At 38.4% G+C, this 21932-nt stretch overlaps 1 protein-coding gene across 1 annotated transcript in view; it reads right to left on the bottom strand.

The window, feature by feature from the left end:
- PCDH15 (protocadherin related 15) overlaps nt 1-21932 on the bottom strand; it is a 1645434-nt gene that overhangs the window by 499302 nt on the left and 1124200 nt on the right. The window contains exons 8-9 of the mRNA XM_073878941.1: nt 14879-14998; nt 9132-9242 (exon numbers count right to left, since the gene is read on the bottom strand). Coding sequence (XP_073735042.1) covers nt 9132-9242; nt 14879-14998 — 231 coding nt within the window. The remainder of the gene's footprint in view (nt 1-9131; nt 9243-14878; nt 14999-21932) is intronic.

The following is a 21932-nucleotide window of genomic DNA, read 5'->3' as shown; positions in this document are numbered from 1 at the left end:
CACTACTCCATCATATGGGTACAAGTGAATAAGCTCTGGGTCATTGTCACTACTCCATCATATGGGTACAAGTGAATAAGGGCGGGTGTAGGTATCATTCCCAAAATACATAATGTAGACTTTTATCTCATATTGTCACCAGCTAGACCCCAAGACCCGACCTTGACTGCCCACCTGCTTGTACTCGCCAACTTTTATCCCACATTTTCCCTTGTGCTCTTCTCTCCAGCTTATCTCTTAACTCAGACAAATGGAAAGCAAAACCTCCCCTCACATGAGCAACTTCCCTGACAGGACCTGGAGCTGCCCGAGACCACCCAGACCAGTTTGAGCTTAATCCCCGACTCATGCCTGTGCAGATGGACCACAGCATGACCTCTAGAATGACTGATGACCACATTTACCTCATTATAATACTAACATCTCTGCCCAAGGAGGAACTCGAGCCTCACTTACACAGTATACAATGTGTGTCTAGGTTGGTTTCTTTAAGGTGCATGCGTGACCTCATGCCTGCCTCTACATATGATGACAAGGCTCCCCTATCATCCCCTATTCACCTAACCCCAAATAAAAGGAAGGTATCCACCCTTGCTTGGGGCATCATGGTTTTAGAAGTCATTCCCCATGATCTCCTTATTTGCTGCAAATAAAGTTTTCTTTGTGTGACCACTCATGTGGTGCAGATTCTGACTCACCAAGGAGTTGACTCACGTGGGTTCAGTTACAATATTGAGAAAAGATACTGCTTACAAAAAGTGTTGATCTATAAAATATGAATTTTTACTTGGAAACAAAATACTAAAGAAGCTACTGTCAGGGAAGAAAAATAATTTCTCTCCACCCTTCTAGCTTCTTGGCTGAGACCTCATGCAATAAAAACAGATTAGCAGGAAAAAAGCCCAAGCAATTTAATGATATGTACACCTACTGTATAGACACAGATAGCAGGAAAACTGAGTAACTCCCCCAAATGGCCAAAGCTATCACCTTAAATACCAACTCCAGCTAAAGACTAAAGACCATGTGGGGGTGGGGGAGAGCCAGGTTTTCAGGCAAAACACAGTCAACACGGGAGTCGCTGTCTTGCAGGTGGACGTCCAGACCCTCCCCACAGATGGGAGCTTGTCCAGATTCAGTCATTCTCGTCTTCCTGGTGGGAGAGGGATGCCCTTGCAAGTGGAGACTTCCCGTCTAAGTGCAAAGTGCTCTTCCAACAGGGAAGTGTTTCTACATGATTTTCAGAGCTCCTCTGTTGTTTGTGGGTTTGAAAACATAATCAGCCTAAAATAATCCTTATGCCAAGAAGGTCTATTTTGGGGTGACGCATACTGCTCCTCTTCATTTCTATAAACAGACAGGTAGCACTGAAAAGATACCGGCTGCCTCTCTACACATGTGGAGCCTCCCCACGATTTGTCGTTAAAATGTATTATAAAACATAAGGAAAAATGGAAGTAGGTCTCCTGAACAATGCTCTCGTGTAAGCCCATGGCAAGCCTTAGTACTTCTCCTAGTTTATTTTTTTTTATTTTTTTTAAAGATTTTATTTATTTATTTGAGAGAGAGAGAATGAAAGAGAGCACGAGAGGGAAGAGGGTCAGAGGGAGAAGCAGACTCCCCCGCTGAGCAGGGAGCCCGATGCAGGACTCGATCCCGGGACTCCAGGATCATGACCTGAGCCGAAGGCAGTCGCTTAACCAACTGAGCCACCCAGGCGCCCAGTACTTCTCCTAGTTTAGAACCAAATTTGATCTAAAAAATTCTTCTAAAACATAGTCCCTGGCAATTCAAACAAAAACCAAAATGAAAAGAACCTTTTGCTCTTTCTAGTAAAATGTTACTGCTCAAGACTGTTCTAGATAAAAGAAATACCATTCTAAATTGGGAGTGGTATAAATAAAACATAATTACTTACATGAATGTGTTATGTGATTTCCTGAAGTCTATATTTCCATTCAATGCTATGTGAGAATCCAAAACATATTAAAAACTACTCCCCAAATTCCTTTCTCCCATTTTCATTCCTCATTTCTCTTATTTCCTTTCTGAGATTAAGATATTTTTCATTATAAAATATTTAAAAATAAGAGAATATTTCATTGATTTAGAAACTATAGCTATAACTGGCAAGCAAGAATATATCTCTTAAATGTTATCCAAGTTTGTTTACTTTGTATTTTCCCAATGTGTATTATTCTTTCACATGTCTTTTACACTTTTGCTAACATTACACGAAACCTTTAATTAGATGCCCTAAAAACAAGTCACCATTTAATGACTGTGAGTTTAGCTGTGCAAGGAATTGCAGGTGATACAAAGAACAATCCAGCGTCAAAGCGGAAATGCAGGAATTTAAAAGCACACATGTATCTTCAACATTGAATCAAGAAAGCCGTAAGAAATATTCAGGAAAGTGTGGGATGTGACCTAGCTGGAACATTGTCAGTGTTTCACAGGAAAGCCACACTGACATGGTCCTGGAATCCTTAGCATCTTTATTCAAAGCCTCCAATCCTCTGGCCCCAGATGATGGCAACACGATGTACAACTCTTTGGAATCATATTATAACATATGCTGGCATAGCAGAGACACCCGCTGTCTTTGAATGAGTTATTTACTAAATAAGTAGAAATTTTCATCAATACGTTGCAAGTAAGGAAGAACTAATTTCTTTTTAAGCACAGAGAACTTCAAAGATATTTACTTTTAGAAATAGCTCGGAGATAACTAATTCATTGTCACAATCCGCACTTTTTACCAAGCGCATTTTTTATAAATTTCAAATATTCACACTATGACAATGTTAAGGAAATAAAACACCTCTGTCAGATGATAAGTGAGGCTTCAATCCCTTCATCCCAATCAAAAGGCTTTCTTGATGTAAAATGGTTTAATTGCCCACTATTCTTTGATCAAACGAGATAAATGCTAATTTCTAATTCACTCAGTACCTGCTCTTATTTAGAAGAGTATTAAGTTAAATATTGGTTGGTTGGAGTGGGGCCAGGAATGATGTGGAGTACCCAATACTATGAAATTACATTAATCTCGGTTTTAAAGTGAGTGTGGAACAGGCGTGCTGATCTTCTGATTTCTTGTTGAGCCATAGGAACCTCAAATAGAGACTTCCAACATTTACGTACTCAGTATTCAAGTGGTTTGCAGATCAAAAAAAAAAAAAAAAAAGGCTAGAAGCACCTACTAGACTGACTCATTGATACATATATTAAAGACCCTCTCCTTACCTTATCAGGTATTTGCAATAGAGAAAGAAAAAAAATTGCAACATATTTAGAGTTGCCCTGAGTCTTCTAACCCTGACTCAGTCACTGAAGACCAGGGAGGTGTTTGTCTTGCTTCTGTCCACCGATGACAGATGGGATATGACTGACTGAAAATTTAAAACTTATCCTAGAGTAACTTGATTCTGTTAGATTCCTTTATGCAAATGAGAAAAAAGAAGCAACAAGATTGTGTAGGTCTAAACCATTTTAGAAGTGAGTTCTTTTTTCTTGAAAGTGTTTTTTTGTTTGTTTGAAATGCTTACTTAATTTTCCTTAATTTTCATGCATACTAGTAGATAGAAGAGCATGATATTTTACATCTCCACATGCTTATGTGTCTTTATGACTGGAACATTTTATGTTTGTTAGCCGCCAAGTATCATCTTCCTAGTTCACTCTTATTTCCCAGAATACACCCAGGAAATAGGCAAAGCTACAAACAATGGGTGTACAGTTTAGGACTTACTCCACAATTAGTAGGAAGTAGAGGTGAGGGAAGGTCAGAGTGGGGGCTAGTTTTGAAAAGTTATTTACATAAATTGATATCCGAAAGTGTACAAAGTGATTTTTTTTACATCCAAGCCCATATAATTATAATGTTTACACATATTATACATTACACAATTATACATTACACATTATAATATGTGTAAACATTATAATTATATGGGCTTGGATGTAAATATAAAAAACTCATACTTGCTTAAGGACCGATTGTGGGTCTCTTCTGAATATTCATAGTATTAAAAGAATATTCATAGTATTAAAAGAAAAGACAGGTAAGAAAGAAATAGTGTTTTTAGGAATTATATAATATCTTATTATGAAAGACAGCTAGTGTTCCTATTCTAGATTTTTGATATTTGAGAAAATATTAAATTTGCCCTGTTACTGATAAGGTAACTTAGAAATTACTCTGGCTATGATTCTAAATTAAATGTAAAGTTTTTCTTTCTGACAATCAAGAGCTCTTGAGTACCTAAGAATACTTAGTATTTCCGTCAGGATAATGCTAATACGAAAGAGAGCTGGTTTTGAATAATATCTATGTATAAAAAGATGAGTTTGATTCCTTTGTGATTTAGGGTAATATATAAAAAATGGAGCTTGTGGTACAGACTATATTGGACATTTCAATAAAAAGAAAACCCACTGATCTCTGGGTATCCCTGAACTTTCATTGTTAGATTTCTTTTCCTTCTGTTTTCTAGAAATAATCATTCCCTCATTGCATATTCATATTTAAAATGAACCACGGGTAATAATGTTGTAAATATTCTCAATAAAACGAGTGACAAGTTAACCAAAACTCTCCCGGCTTATTTAAGAGTAACAGCATGTCCACATGGATAAAAAGAAACTTCCTAATTATGTGAAATTTGAAGAGTTTCCTTTGCACATCAGTCAAATCTTTGTACCATAAGTAAAGCCAGATCCAAATTGAGTGATTTCAGGAATTTATCATCAGACCTCTACCCTCTTAGATACCATCTACCTTATTTTTATTTTTAAAGATTTTATTTATTTATTTGATGGAGAGAGCAGGAGAGAGCACAAGCAGGGGGAGTGAGAGGCAGAGGGAGAGGGAGAAACAGGCTCTCTGCTGAGCAGGGATCCAGACCTGGGGCTCGATCCCAGGACCCTGGGATCATGACCTGAGCCGAAGGCAGCCGCTTAACTGACTGAGCCACCCAGGCGCCCTGATACCATCTACTTTAAAATCAAAATCAATCGCTCATATTTCCACTCTGGTTATGACTTCAAGAGAATAACGTAGGTTTTAGTACATGATCTACACTGTACATTTACATACCATTGACAATAATAAAAAACCCCAAAGAATATAAAAATATAATTAGAAACATATAACAATCTGTGGATTTCATGATTCTATATAAATATAAAAAATAAATTATATAGATGAAGGGGTTCAGGACAGCCCCCCCCCCCCCCACAAATGTACAATTTTGGCATACTGTGAGCTGAAGGTACCTGAGACTGTGCAGGCTCAAGATAAATTCTGTCTTTCTCTTAACCATAGAGAAGAACCTAAATTGGGGTCTTTCCCAGAATAAAGGTTATGAACAGAGATAAATTTTATCTGAGTGACCCATCTGTATGGTAGGGCAAACCTCTAATTATCAGACATATGCTTTTCTTATCACCCTGTGAAGTGCATCCCTTTTCTCTGAAGCCCCAGACCCCAGCCCCTTCTCCTCAGTTCGGGATGACACAGAGACCTCATCCTGCCTGACTGCCTTTGGAATTTCCACATCTGTGTGGATTCCTCATACGTCCACCTATTACATTTGAGTTTTTTTCTGTGACTCTGTCTCATGTCAATTTGATCCTGAGTCCAGCTACAAGGACCTTTGGAGAGGACAGGGAACCATCTCTCTGAGAGAAGAAGCTCTGATTTGTAGCATTTGTCACTTTCCATACTCTAGGCTCTATCACCATGACCACAAAGGTGAGGTCATTGAACTTGGAGCTGGGAAGAGACCCACAATCGGTCCTTAAGCAAGTATGAGTCAGCTTTTCAGTTCCAACAACCCACTGTTTTAAGTAAATTATGTGTCTAAGATGTAGAGGCAATGAAGAATTCTTTACCATTTGTTGGGGGGGGAGTGATGTGCTGTAAAACTTTGGAAAATAATATGGCACTTTTTAGTAAGATTAAAAGTATATGCCTATACATGTGTAAAACACATAATTTTCTCATAGTAATTCCATTTTTAAATTATCCATTTTTTAAAAGATTTTGTTTATTTATTGGAGAGAGAGAGAGTATGTGAGTAGTGGGGGAGAGGCAAAGGGAGAGAGAGAATCTTAAGCAGATTCCCAGCTGAGCGAGGAGCCAGACGCAAGGCTCCATCCCAGGACCCTGAGATCATGACCTAAGTCCAAATCAAGAGTCAGATGCTTACGCTTAACCGACTGAGTCACCCAGGAACCCCTCAAGGATCCACTTTTGAGCTATGAAGTGCCAGTAGTTAAGTAGTTTATAGAATACTGTAACAATATGAGAATATATTCCAAGCATTCATCTTAAGTATATTTGTGGTTGCTAACTTGCTAATCTTCACAAGAAGTCTATGTGGTGTGTTTTATTAATATCGTCATTTTACTAGGTAGGAAACTGAGGTACAACATCTGCCCAGAGTCACCCAGCTAGTCAACGGCAGCACTGGCATTTAAATCCAGGTAATGGTGGTTCGAGAATTCATGCTTTTGCCACAATATTGCACTCACTGCCTCTCATGAGAGTCATGAGGGTAGATGTCATCCCATGCCAAAAAACAAAAAATGGAAAGTATAGTTGGATAAATTATAATGCATCCTAATTTTGGTATATTCTAAAATCATTAAAAGGATATCGCTCTGAAAATTTTTAAAAACACCAAAAAGCTTCTAATCTCCCATATTTAAGATTCACATTTTATACCATCTAAGTTTATAATAAAAATTGTTACAGATAAATTCACCTTTTCTTTAATTTCTTGCCAATTCCATCCCTTCCTTTCGATGATTCATGCATATCCTTCTATTTCACAATTTAATCCCTGAAATGTTGAAAATTTAACACTCCCTCCCTCACTTATGGGCAGTCTAGCAAAGTGCATACAAATTGTTCCAGATGTCTTTATAAATATCTTAAATTAAATAGCAACTCAGATGTTTTAGCTTGAGTTTCTCTAAAAAAAAAAAACAAAACACCTCATTTTAAACAGCACAATAAAAACTAGTTTTCAGATACATTCCAGAGCAATCTTACTTTTCCCTACATTTTATTAGAGATTCTGAGTCAAGCAAGGGAAACTGTATTTTTTCTTCTCATTTTCACTTGCATGGAAATAATCTATAAAAAGAAAGATTTCAGGGTTTTGAGGAACTCAAATCTACTCAATCTACTGAGAGGCCAGTAGATTTTACTTTTTTTTTATATCTGCTGTCTGTCTCCACTTTAGCCTCTACCCCTGGACACCAAGATAATCAATTGAAAAACAACCAACTGGAGAATTTTGAATGTAAATCTAGAAATTTGGCTTCAAAAATTAGATTTCTACCTATGTATCTATATCTACTACCTACCTACTATATATAACAGAAAAATTTATATATATTATATGTGTTAATAAAATAAATATATTTATATATAAGTAAACATATTTATATATTATAAATATATAAAATGATATTAATATAAATATACACAGACAAAATGCCCCTCCCCCCCATTTCTGGCAAAATATCTTTTGGGCAAAAATGCCATTGAATGACACCTTGTTGCATATAAACTGGTTCAGAAGAGCTGACGGAGGATGATTTCCTTTTGCCCCTCCCTGTGGTCTTCCTGTTCTGCCCCATGAGTAGGATGACAATGCTTAGGAGTCCTTAAAAGCAGAGGTTGGCTTCAGAGTCTAATAACCTTTTCAGAGCATGATCCTGTCACTTGCTATGGACCTCTGTCAATACTGGAAGCTATCTGTAGCCAGACCTATCAGTTGTTTGCTGAAATACTAGCCCTGTTCTTCTTGTTAACAAACCCTTTTCCCCTTCTTCCCTCTTCCTCCTCCCCCTTCTCCTGGCCTAGGCCCCCAGGGTTACCAGTGTGTCCAGCTCCAGGAGATACAGAGAACTTGGTGTAATCCAGAGGTGACTACCTCATTCCCCTTTGCTACATACAATCTTCCTCAACCTCCCTTCTCTAGCTGCCTCCTGAGATCCCAGGCCGGGGGGGGGAGGCGCTGGATGGGAGAGGACTCGGGAAGAGTTTCCTCGAAGACAAAGGAGGAATAAACAAACATAAGAAGAGTCCTAGTTTTGCCCTTTTCTCCACCTGCTTACCTTCAGACTTGAAATGCATTTGTGATGCTTATGGCTGTGGAATTCATTAGCCCCTGACAAATAAGGCATTGGAAAAATAACCAAATTTCAGGAACGGGGCACAACGTGAGGAGAGAAGTAACCTGAGTCCTTGGTGATATACTTGGGCTGTCAAACCAACCCTTGATCTACATGAATTAGGGATTTTATTAAAATAATAAAAGTCCATGTTATGGGGCACCTGGGTGGCTCAGTCGGTTAAGCGACTGCCTTCGGCTCAGGTCATGATCCTGGAGTCCCGGGATCGAGTCCCGCATCGGGCTCCCTGCTCGGCGGGGAGTCTGCTTCTCCCTCTGACCCTCCCCCCCCCATGTGCTCTATCTCTCTCATTCTCTCTCTCTCAAATAAATACAATTAAAAAAAAAGCCCATGTTATGTAAGACTGTTTTTCCGATGTTCTGTTCCTACTGTGCACACATCCTGGTTACGGTCCTAGTCACTGACACCTAGTGAGCAACTAACTATTCAAGAAATGGCAGCCATGGGGGAGAAGAGTGCCGATTGGACAGTTTTTCTCTTCCTTTAGTGTACTCTGGAATCCCCTGGGGAGTTAATAAAAATGCAAGCATTCCACTTCTACCCTTTGAATTTTTATTCAGAGGGTCTGAGGTTGGGTGCAGGAATCTGCATATTTAATATCCTCCCAAGGTGATTCTGCTGCTGACGTTCCATGTATCACACTTCGAGAAATACGTCAGTGTGAACTGAACGCAAATTATTGAAGAGTGGGTACGAGTGATTTAGGGGGAAGGAAACAGTGAGGAGAAAGAAATCCTCCTGCCCCCTTCCATCCTACTCCCCATCTAGAAGAATATAATATACAAATTACGCTGTGGACAGCCTACCCGGTCCAGCCCATAAACTACACCAAGAACTCTGAGAGCACTTACACATTTTGGGCACATTCTTTACTTCGTAAGTTCCCCAGAGGGAAGCTAGGGAAATTGAATACTCACATTAGCTTGGATGATGACAAAGTACCGAGTCTTATCTTCATAGTTGAGCCTCTTCCTTAACACCACATTTCCAGTTAACATGAGGGGAATTTCGAAGGTGTCATTAGATGTCTGCAAATAGAGAAAGACATAGAATCAACTCCTTCGAATATAAGATGAATTACAGAATGTAGTGTTGCAACCTAGTCTTTTGAAAGTTAGAGAGCATGCTTATCATCTGAAAATAGAATATTGCCTGTAAGCTTCATATTTAATACTCTCATCATTTTTTAAAGATGTATTTATTTATCTGAGAGAGAGAGAGAGGGAGAGAGAGGGAGGGAGGAGTAGAGGCAGAGAATCTCCTGCAGATTTCCCGCTGAGCACAGAACCAACTAGGGCTCTCTCCCAGGACCCTGACGTCATAACCTGAACTGAAACCAAGAGTCTGCCGCTTCACTGACTGAGTCATCCAGGCCCCCAGTACTCTCGTCATTTTTAAAAACTTTGCATGTCGATCAATGGGTTTCACCAGAGTCATTTTGATAATAACCACAAAACTTATTTCCTGTGACAGTTTTTTGTATATTTTTAGGGTAACCCATCAATAGCCCTGGAATACTTCTAAATCAAAGTTGAGGTATCCGGAAATTTTCCCTGTTACCACTGTTTGTTTTATCAACAAAGAGCTCAAACATTGCAATTTGTGATTTCAATATAATATCCTTTTTTCAAGACTGGTGTCAGGGGAGGAGGAGGGCAATGGTGATTTGTACTTGGTTCTGTGAGCTCACGCATCATTATCCAGAGCAGGTCATTCTTCTGACTGGAAAAAAAAAAAAAAAAAGGGCACTCCTGGCCTATCCCCAAAGACAGGAAGAACCAGAACCTTTTGGAAACCAGCTTAAATGCTTTTGCTTTAAATGCAATCAGTTCAGCAGCTATTCATCCCTAAACTCATTCCTTATTTATTTTAGATAAAATTCAATGAAAAGGATGGCAAAAGAAAAGAGAAGAAAAAAAAAGAGAAGAGAAAAAAAGGAACAAAAAAGAAAAGAAAGCACAATTTTAACTATTCTGATTTTGCTCATGGGTTAAATAAAAGTGTGCTTTGTTTTAGTAATAAGTTTGCAACACTGGTAATTAAACTTCTATGATTTTGGATAGTACAAATGCCTGATTCTTCTCTATTCCACATCTAGTATAAATTAGATCTGTTTATACGACATTCACAAATGATGACGATAATGCTGAACATAATAGTAGGTGTGACCGATTCCTGAGGGAGCCCTGTCTATCCCCACTTCCTGATAGGCATCTCATGCCTTTGTGTAAAACCTCCCCTTGAGTGTGACTTGCTTCTAACCAAGGATACAGCATAGGCGATAAACTGTCACTCTTGTGGCTACATTGTGTCATGGATGACTCCATCTTGCAAACAGCCTGGGTCTAGACACTCTCCTTGCAGAACAGCCGAGGAACTCAGTGTGGTCTCTTAGAGGTGGGAGCAGCTTCTAGCCAACAGTCAGCAAGAAGCCAATGCCTTCTGTCTTAAAATCATAAAGAAATGAATTCTGACAGCAGTCTGAGTTTCTCTGGAAGGAAGTTCTTCCTTAGTTGAGCCTACATAGGAGAACTAATCTGGTCAACACTCAGACTGCAACCTTGTGAGAGCCAAGCTGAGTCTAGACTCTTACGTCACAGAAACTACAAAAATGAGTATGTGTTGTTTTAAGACACTAAATTTGTGATGGTTTGTTACACGGTAATAGATAACTAACACACCACGTTAACCCCTGACTTGTCTCAAAGATCAGTGGTGGCATATAGTAACAGTAATTGATATCTGCTACGTTTGCTGAGTCTTCAACATCATAATTTCAAGTGATATTATATTTTTGTTTCTCTGATATTTAGGAACACACAGACAGACATGAGGATATACTCATATATGTTCTTACTAGAAAGTGATCCTCTTTTTAAAAATACAGAGATGAATAAACCACTTCTTAATAGTTTCTCCAATCCTCTTTTCCTTAAAGAGCAAACAGCCTGACACAGATTTGAAATGTCAGTGTTTCTGGTTATAAACTAGTACCAGTGGCTAACCAGCTGACAGCTCATCACTGCAGATCGACAGCAATTGACGAAATGAAGGATGTTCTCCTGTTGCCATTAGAACTGTGAAATAATTATATCATTGTTGCTGCTGCCTAAGACAGGAAAACCAGAATGGTTCATAAAGAAAAAGGACTATGCCTACTAGTCTTCTAAAGATATACTGTAGACATGAACTGATTGGGAATTGATTGTTCTGCTTCTATATGGCTGATGATCTCCTCCTTGGCTTAGTCTTTCCACAAACAACACCTATAAACTCTGGACTAAATGCAAAAAAACAAGGAATGCCAGACACCCCTAGAGAGATAACCAAAGCAGACATACTCTGGGAGATCTCACACACTTGAAAGAAGAGACAACGTGGGTGAGTTTGCTGTTTTACAATAGCTAGTCCCTCAAGGAGCAGTCAAAATTCTGATAGAAAGTCCATCTGGCCTGAAGCATCAGGGGATAGATTTTTGGGACCACCAATGCTGATGGAAGGTGAGAGGTGGGCCTTAGAAAGAGAAAGCCAGGAAGGGAGAGAACAAATGTCACCTGTAAGCTGTGTTGGGGTCTGTTGGTGACCTCTAGAGCACAGAGGCAGACTAGAACAGGTGCACTAAGAAAGCATATAGAACTGAGCTTCGAGCTGCACCCGAGAGTTATTAATGTAAGTCCGATGATGTTGTCTGGTACATTAAAAACAAACACATAGACAAATCTTCTCAGATGAATATAATAGAAGAGTCTCTCCCCAACATAACCTTCACAAGGTCCAGGAGGGAGTTCAGAACAACTGGACCCATGATGAACCAGGAAATGGGATCCCTTTTCAGAAAGAGAGAAAATCAGGGAAGACCAATGTTAGGACAAGCAGAGGAACTCTGTACTCAGAGATGTAAATAATATGCTCAGTGCAGGTGAGACCACAGGAAAACTCAGCAAAGATAGGCAAACTCTAAAAATGTGGAACATTCAGGCATGAGGGTTATACTAGCTGGGAAAAAAAAAAAAAGACCACTGGATACACTTGTCATATTTCTATTTCTTAAGATAGAAGGGAAATCTAGATGTGAGTGTGAAATTTTATGATTTTTAGGTATTGGCTCAAAAATGATTTAAATTAATCTGTGGCCAAAAGTGCCTGGGTGGCTCAGTTGGTTCAGTATGTGACTCTTGATTTCAGCTCAGGTTGTGATCTCAGGGCCCTGGGATTGCACCCCAATAAGGCTCTGTCTCAGTGGGGAGTCTCCTGGAGAGTCTCACTTTCCCTCTACCTCTGCCCCTCCTGCTCATTCTCTCTCTCTCTCTGTCTCTCTCTCTCAAGTAAATACATAACAATAAATTCTTTAAATTAATTTGTGGCCAAACAAAATGTCTGTGAGTGGAATGAAACTCGAGGTCCTTAATTTGTGATTCCCACTAATGAATAATGCAGCATCAGTTGGAAAACAAACAAAAACAAACAAAAAAAATCCTGAGATCTTTAAGTAGAACAGACCAATCTACACTTTTACCATTCCATACACTGTGGGACTCATTTGAAAGAAATCATAATTGTGGCTACAGATGCCAGAGATGGCCACATTTTCAGGTTAAATATGTTTGTCATCCCCACAGTTTTGATTTGAAAATAAGAAATTAGTAGATGAATATTATGGTGCCATAATAGAAGCAGAGTTACTAGCAATTGAACGGTGACAGGTACAAACATCAGTAGGTAACTGAGGTTTACATTAAATTTCCATGATGGCTAAAGATGGGTTCACTCTGTAAGGATGTGGCTGGGTTCATGCTTTCTCCCCTCCGCCCCATAAGCTCCAAGTTAAGTGCTCTCATGGTGTCTTAGTCTTTCGCCTCATTGAATTACATCCATGCCCAGAGAATGTCTTTATTTATTCCACAGTAGTGCTAGCTTGCTAGAGTACATCTTTCTTTTTCTGCAATTTGGACACTGCATGTGGCTTATCCAATCTTTAGGCAGTAAAGGTACATATTGTCTTTCGTTCCAAGTCCACAAGTCCCTGAAAGGGGGAAGCCTTCAGAAGGAATTCCTGCACAGGTGACAAGGATAAGCTTCTGGAGGCACATGTCTTAGGGGAAAAGACACATAAAACAAACAAAAACACCTCCAAATCTTCCTGAGGCTGTGCTACATCTAGGGGGCTTTTCTTCTTCCTTTTCATTTTTGTTCCCCGCAGGTTTTGAAACTTTTACCAACAGTACTGTTTTGTTAGAACACGGCGGAGAAAAAGTGGAGTCCGTGTCCTCTAGAAAGAGTCCTGAGTCTGCGGCTCAGAAGCCCACGCACACCAGCCGGCTACGCCCATGAGCCCGCTTCTCTCCCACCCACAAACTGACCCGCCAGAAGATGAGAACGTTTACAATTCACTTAGTTCTCACACTACATGTGTGAGGTAGGTCCTATTGGCCATTCTCAGTCTCTGCGAGCTCAATGTTTTTGTTTCTTTGTTTAAAGCTTATGTAACAAATACGTAAATTAAAAATAGAAACGTAATATTAACTTCACCACTTTCTATTTTCCTAACATTAAACATAAAGAAGAAGCATTTGTTTAGAAAATTCACTTAAGAAGTGATTTTTTTAAACGATGCTTTGGGGAACCCATGGCACCCTGAGAAGCGTTCTGGGGGGAAGAGAAAGGGAAAGGTGGCAGGCAGGGATTCTCGCTTGGGCTGCAACAAAAGCATTCTGATCTTATCATTGTGATAGATAATATAACATACTGGAAGAAATAATTTCACAGCCTAAAAACAGTGTAGAAATTCAATGGTCTAATTAGAAATAAATAATCTAAAAAAAAAAAAAAAAGCGGGGCACCTGGGTGGCTCAGCTGGTTAAGCATCAGCCTTTAGCTCAGGTCATGACCCTGGGGTCCTAGAATCAAGTCCCACATCAGGCTCTCTGCTCAGCGGGGAGTTTGCTTCTCCCCTGTCTCTGAGACTTCCCCCTACTCATGCTCCTTCTCTCTCTCTCAAATAAAAAACAAAATCTTTTTTTTTTTAAGATTTTATTTATTTATTTTGAGAGAGAGAGAATGAGAGATGGAGAGCACGAGAGCGAAGAGGGTCAGAGGGAGAAGCAGACTCCCCGCCGAACGGGGAGCCCGATGCGGGACTCGATCCCGGGACTCCAGGATCATGACCTGAGCCGAAGGCAGTCGCTCAACCGACTGAGCCACCCAGGCGCCCTAAAAAACAAAATCTTAAAAAAAGAAGGCCACAGCTAAAGGTTTGTTCTCTTCTCTATCTTGGGCTTCACTGGTAGACATTGGCAGTGTGCTATTACTTGGCACGATCCATAATGCATATGTATCATACTGGTTACACCATCTCTGATGATTTATTTAGAATGTTTAAGAGTCTGCAAGCACAATGGAAATGTAGTGAAAATGGCATATGGTACCTATAAATAATTTTAGGTTTGTACCTACAAAACCCACCAAAAAGTTTTTAAAAGTGGTTTTTAAAAGTATAACACAACTAGATAAGAGACAGTAATTTTGAGATATTTTTTAACAGCAGAATGACGACTAACATAGTTCAAGGAGCTAAATAATAGAATAATATAGTAAGGATCAGCAGGAGTAAGCACTATTTTTATTCCTCATAGTGATGTCACATTGCACATAGGTACTGACATACCGGATCATTAGGATTATATTGGATAACATATTCTATCTGTCCATTTGGTCCATCATCTATGTCTGTAGCTCCATTGTCTCCTGAAAATCCTGTAAATATCGTGGTGCCAACTGGAGTGAGCTGAAAATAAAATAAAATAAAAACTGTCAATCCTCATTCCATCAACAGCACACCAGAAGTGTTCTAGCACAAGCCCAGGCTTCTGTTACACAAAGGAGAGCGGGCGGCTGCCCAGGGCCACAGATCTGACATGTTTCTAAAGAATACTTGCAAAACTTCTGTAGGAGTTCTTGTAAAGGCTCGATATTTCCAACATCTTGGTCCTTGCTTTGGGTAAGAAATAGAAGGCCCTAATTCAGTGTGAAGCACATTTGGACCAATTCATGACCATTAGCATCTTAGCCCCTGTGGAGAGAATGCATCTGTTGTTCTTCCTTAAAAAAACAAAACAAAACAAAACAAAAAAACCCTTGATGCATTAAGTTATCGACAAAGCTAGAATTTAAACTGTATGAGGAAGTTAGCATCTTTATTTTAAAATCAAACACCATTTCGGAGAGATCAATGACATGATGTGCCAGTGGAAGTCTGAGGAAGAGACGGAAACAGCGGTGCCCTGTGTATCAGAGCACGGAGAGAGCTGGGAGTTTCCGTACTTGCAGAAGGCTATTGAGTGGCGGATTTTGCAAGCTGGCCAGATCTTTCCCTTTGGGATTCAAACAACAAAACTTAATAAGGCACATGAGACATGATTTGGCATTTGGCCTGTGCATTTAGCTTTATTCATTGTTGCTCTCCACCAGAGAATCACTGTTATTTTCTCTGACCCGTAGGTCATTCCCTGCACAGTGTCTTCCTACAACCAGAGCCTCCAGTCCTCAAGCTGTAGCTGGAAAACTCTTCATTAGTTACATTTCCATTTAATTAGTATCACCTTCTCCTAAACCATCCCCGACAAAGCATTCTCTACCCCACAACAGAAGAAGGTGCCCTTTTTGTTGTGCTTACATTTTATACCTTTCTTCCTTAATCACTGCACTGAAATCATGAATAAATAAATTGTGTCAATGAACACAACCTCTCTGCCTCTTTCGTTTGTTTTTTTTTTTTTTATTTTCAGAGTTATGTTTTGTTAGTTTTTAAATGGGATTCTTTCATGGAGAAATAGTTTCAGAGATTGAAAAAGAAAAGGGGTTGTCTCATTTATTCCTATTTTTAGTGGGTATAAATCCAAATCTCTACAGGGATCCACCACATAAGGAGTAAATGAGTGAAGCAAGTCTGATGTGCTTGGGGGCAAACTGAGAAGCACATATATCCTATGAAGCAAATTCTCGCCATCATGGACTATAGTCTTCTAATATTCTAATTTTATAAGAAACATCTTGGTTCTAAGGATGGCCATAGATTTTAGAGAATTAAACTATGAGTTAAATGGGCCAAACAAAATATATGCAGGAGGCATGGCAACCACAGTACTTTGCAACTTCTGATCTAGAAAAAAAAATACAATTATGATGAAAGAAACAAGCCATCAATACAAAGTAGTGGGTATTTACAAAGTCAGCCTCCCTGGTGGGTAGGTCTAAAGGGCAAACTTTGACTTCCAGCTGGTCAAAAAGAACACAAAGAAGAGAGAGGAGATGGTCTCGACAGCACATACATGAACACCAGGACACCATGGACTGGGGCCCTGGGTGAGAACATGAAAGACTGCTAAGACCTCTATGTTGACAATCTTCAATTCTTTAAAATGTAATCCCAGTCCCCAAAGATGTGCTTTCTTACAAAAAATCATCTATTCTTATGTAGCTTGCTTTGATTTTTAAATTATGAAATTTTAAAATTCAATGATGATTTATTTCCAGATAACTAAAAAAACAAAGTATTTTTTGTGGTAAGAATGCCAAAGCTAGATCCCCTTTTATTCCGATCTCCTTTCATCAAGGCTCTTGGAAACAGGGGTTATCATAGTGAAGTCAAACTCTAAGCTTATTTAAAAATTAGGAAATACTGTTTAAAAAGGAAGTAGCAATGGAAACAAAGGAACTGCTTCAAAATGTATACAATGGATTTCCTAAGCACATGATTATCACCTATCCATCACCTTACAAATGATTTCAAAGTATCCTCTGTCTCCCGTGTGAAAATAAAATTGTTGGTAACCTTACGACAAAACAAAACAAAAAACCCACAAAGTATTTTTTTTTTTTTAAATAGGCTCCACAACCAGCATGGAGCCCAGTGCAGACCTTGAACTCACAACCCTCAGATCAAGACCTGAGATGAGACCAAGAGTCCGACGCTTAACAGACTGAGCCCCCCAGGTAACCCCCCAGGAAGTATTTTTTAAAAATCTTTGTTACCAAAGTAATAATAACTGGGCTACAGGATTAATTTAAAAAGTCAGAAAGAATCAAAACAAAGACAAAATGAAACAGAAAAACATGAACAGTAGGTGTGGGCAGATTTTGAAAACAGTGTGTCTTGTCTCTCCATTTACTCCCAGAAGCAGCATATCTTACTGGACTCCATGCGTTGTGGGGAGAGATCCTGAAGTCCCAAAGCCAAGGGCACAGCACGGGTATTAAGGGGAAGTAGAGGAAGTTGGAAGAGCTGAGAGCACACGCAGGTGTCTGGAGATGCTCAGACAATGAGTGGGCTGGATGCCCGGGAGCAAGTGAAGAGCAGAAAGTGTGCTGACAAGAATCACAACGTTCCCTATGTAATCAATTCTGCCAGTCCCTTTAATGGGCACCTAAAAGGACAAGATGCTATAACAAAGATTTTTTTTAATATCAACTCACTATTACTAAAACCAATTTTTTTCTTTCTTAACAAACTTTTTGTTTTGTTTTGTTTTGCTTTTTTAATTGAAGGAAGGCAAAGTTTCAACACAAGCCGTCATGCATCACCTGTATATTATGAAACACTGGGGCTTACGTAATTTAGAAGTAAAACAAACAAGGGAAAACCTTATGAGTCTCTCACTTGATCATGTAATCATCTGTGTAACATTCAACTGCAGCATTAATATCCAGTGACATTATTTTCTGTTGGAAATTTTAAATTATGTAGACAGGTTGTCAGTTTTCTACATGCTGCTTTAATAATATAAATTCAATTTGATTAGATGTAAAGTTTGAAGTATTATTTATATATGTAGAGGGAAAAAAACTAATCTCGCCTTTGAGTCTTAAAATCCAAGATGCAAATGAAACCTCCCTGATGACTTGGGTAAGTAATAAAATGGCAGTTGTTATCAGAAAAGAACTATTTTTAGTCAAGGTGAAAATAAAGCATAATATTCTCTAAATCTCACAACTTTCCATGTTTCCCAGTCTTATTCGAGATTAAGTTTCTAAAAAATAAATATTATATGACAGTATTTGTTTGGAAGAGATGATTTGAAGGATTTTACTTCTCCCTATGTGACATTTGCAAATCCAAAGACCCTAACCAAGAAAAAGTTCTGTTTTTCTCCAGCCTTCCAAATGTTTTTGAAACTCATAAAAGGCAACCTAAAAGTGCTATGGTATCTTAATATATTATCATCAATTAATATTTTTCCTCTTCATCACTGACATCTTTCTTTTATATTTAAAAATCATATTTATAAAGACATGTAATTTTTAATATCTGGTCATTTAAAACAAACCCTACAGTATATTTTTGGTTGCCCTTATAAAAATGCACTTAATGACAAAGTCCAACGAAGACTGTTGTTGGATTACACCTAAAAGGACCTATTATGCATTTGTTCATGGTTGCAATTTGAGGTTAATCCAAAAAATATTTCACTTTCAATCACTCTTATTTTAGGATTTAACCTTATTTTTTGGATGCCACACATAATTGTCCCCAATAGAATATATGAGCCCATATACATTTTTATTATTCCTTGAAATTACAAGTAGAAATATGATTCTTCAGTCAATTCTATTAGTTTATATCTTTGAATGGAAAATAAAGGAGAAACAATTGCCTCACTATGGAAAAAGAATCAATCTTACCATTTCTGTAATGATATCATATTAAAGGTCATGAATGATCTCTAAATAGGATTTTAAGCTCTTTTTTAAGAAGAGAATTTAGGTCCTTGAAAATTAAATGGAAAGCATTATTATAACAGCAGATTTCAGCATTGTATTTCATTTGTGTTCTGCGTCTCTTTACAATTTCACTAACAATTAAAGATTTTTCCTCCAACTTTGAAAGGTGGTATTTAGTTGTTGTCAGCAAAGGACTCAGGAAATATGCCTCATTATTAGTTCAGCATCTGCATAAATGAGTGAGTTCTGCTCCACAGTTGTATGTTTAGACCAAATGTCTTAGCACACACTGCTCCTACTCGTTTCCACTACTAGAAGAAGGAAACATTCCCCATGCAGATGTACACAGGCAAAATGTAGCACTAACCTGGGTGAGCAATTGGGCTGCACACATTTATCTGTGATCTACAGCTCACATGGTTGACCCGTTCAGACACAGGCTAGTGTTAGGGATGTTTAAAGCTAATATACGAGAAATAGCTAAGAAAAAAGAAGATAAAGCATTTTATCTTTATATGGATGGTCTGGAGAGACCAAAAAGGTCCCAGTGAAATGGCCTACGCTAGATGCAAACAAGCAAAAGGGAGTTGAAACATGCAAAATGGTGTTAAAAAATAGATTTCATTCATTTTCACTATATGTATACCCAACAGAAGTACACAACTATGCATGTACGTATGCATGCATGCCCACACACACATGCACTGCACAAATATAAATAAACATATCACCATGACTTATTCTCAGTAGAGGAGGTGGTGAACACTGGCGCTTTGTGAATTTCTCAATATGATGTAGAGGTTGAAACATGAGAGTCAGGCTGTTTAATACAAAGCTGTGTTGCCCTATAGATTATTATTCACAGTTTTCAGGCACATCTGCCATGCAGATGGCCATGTTCTGTGTTCTTTAACATTTCAACAAGACTCAGAAATATAAATTTGGTTTTCTGAAGGGCATTCTAATTCACGGGACGATTATCAGCATGGGCAGCTGCCTGAGGGTGTCACTTACTTATTTAGTTCATGTCTCTTTCCACAAATGATTTTATACAGCTATTGGGAAATACAGAAAATGCATAGATAGATGCAAATGGAAAAGTTAAAGAAAATCAAAGCAAGAAAATTCAGTATTTCAAGAAGATGCAGAAGATAAATTAGAATGTGAATGCAAAAAATGAACAGGTCTTAGTCAACTGTCTGTGTATCCTGTGATCCATGGCTAGTGAAGCTAACCGAAAAATTTTGAACAATGCTCCAAAAAGAGAAGACTTGTCCTCACTTACAAGCTTACTTGCAATATTTCCCCACAGAGCATTGTATTCATGGCTTCGTATAAATACAATTACTTCTCATTATCCATGGGAATTATGATCTATGAAGTCACCGTGAACACTGACTTAAATCCTGAACTACTGCTTCTGGAGAGAATATGGGGTTATCTCACTGCTAGGGGGGACACAAGCTTAGGTTCCCTTCAGCCTCGTGACAACATTTTCATCAACCAATCAATATATAACCTTGTTTTATGTGTGCTTCTGTTTAAAGACACCTTATTTAATATGTGTTTCTGATTTGCTACCACTTAGCTTACAGCCAACAGCACTATAACTCATTCCTGAATAAAACTTACCTAACACATATATTCTCTCCATAAGGTACATATTGCTTTCTTGGGTTAGGAAGGCTAGACAGCCCTGCAGCGCTCAGATGGGGGCCATTTTAAACAGCAAAATCACCAACACAAACTACAAAGATGTAAATAGTGTGGCACCAATTAGACTGCAAAAAAGCACACTTGTTTATAGTAGAAGACATGAAATAAGATGGCAGAGCATCATTTTGTTTGGCCTGAGTTTGACGTGTGTACAGGGGGTGACTCAAATTTTTCATCCCTCTGCACATGTCTGTGAATGACCACAGAAGATTGGCAAGTTTTGAATTTGGGCTTACAGATAAATTTGAGCAAGTAGGCAAATTTGCAATTATAGAATCGATGAATCATGAAAGTGGGCTGTACATGACGAACAATACTACTAATTCATTAGGAGTGTGGCTCAAAGACTCAATCAACCAGAAACTGAGGCAGGATCGAGCCTCATCCCTGGTTCCACTTAGCTCAATGATCCCTGCTCCTCTGAAATTGTTTCCTGCCTATGAATGTTAAAATTGGATTAAAGCACTTAAGAGAAACATTTTAGATCTCTATTTTGATTGCTTACTAAAGACCTAAATAAGTGGAAAGATATGCTTTATCAATAAATTGGCTTTATCACTAATGTAAAGATGTCAATTCTTTATAAATTTATCAATAGATGTGGAAATTTATAAGCTGATTCTAAAATTTACATGAAACTTCATGGGGTCAAGAATAGAAAGACAGTCTTAAAGAAGAACTAAGTTGGAAGACTTACACTACCCAGTTCCCCAACTTTAATGTAAACCTACAGAAATTGAGACACTGTGGTATTGGCTTGAGAATAAACAAATATACCAGTGGGACAGTATATTGTGTCCATAAACAATCTCCACAGATAGTTACCTCATTCATAGAAAAAGATATCACGACAGTGGTTGTGAATTCAATGATCTTTTCAATAAATGGTGCTATATTAATTAGAAATCCACATGGAAGAAAAATGACACCAATTCCAACTTCACAGTCTATATAAAACTAAATTCCAAGTGGCCTTGTGCACTGTTGGTGGGAAGGTCAATTTGTGCAGCCACTGTGGAGAACAGTATGGAGGTTCCCAAAAATATTAGAAATAGAATTATTATATGATCCAGTAATTTCACTTTGGGGTATTTTTCCAAAGAAAATGAAAGCACTAACTCGAAAAGATAAATGCACCTCCATGTTCACTGCAGCATTATTTCTAAGCCAAGACATGGAAAAACCTAAGTGTCCATTGATGGATAAATGGATAAAGAAAATATGGTATGTATGTGACACACACACACACACACACACACACACACACACACACACACACACACACA

This window comes from Callorhinus ursinus, unplaced genomic scaffold, assembly GCF_003265705.2.
Source record: "Callorhinus ursinus isolate GAN/ISIS: 27379988/994484 unplaced genomic scaffold, GSC_fseal_2.0 scaffold32, whole genome shotgun sequence".
NCBI lineage: Eukaryota > Metazoa > Chordata > Mammalia > Carnivora > Otariidae > Callorhinus > Callorhinus ursinus.
This window is presented reverse-complemented; position numbering and strand designations above follow the sequence as displayed.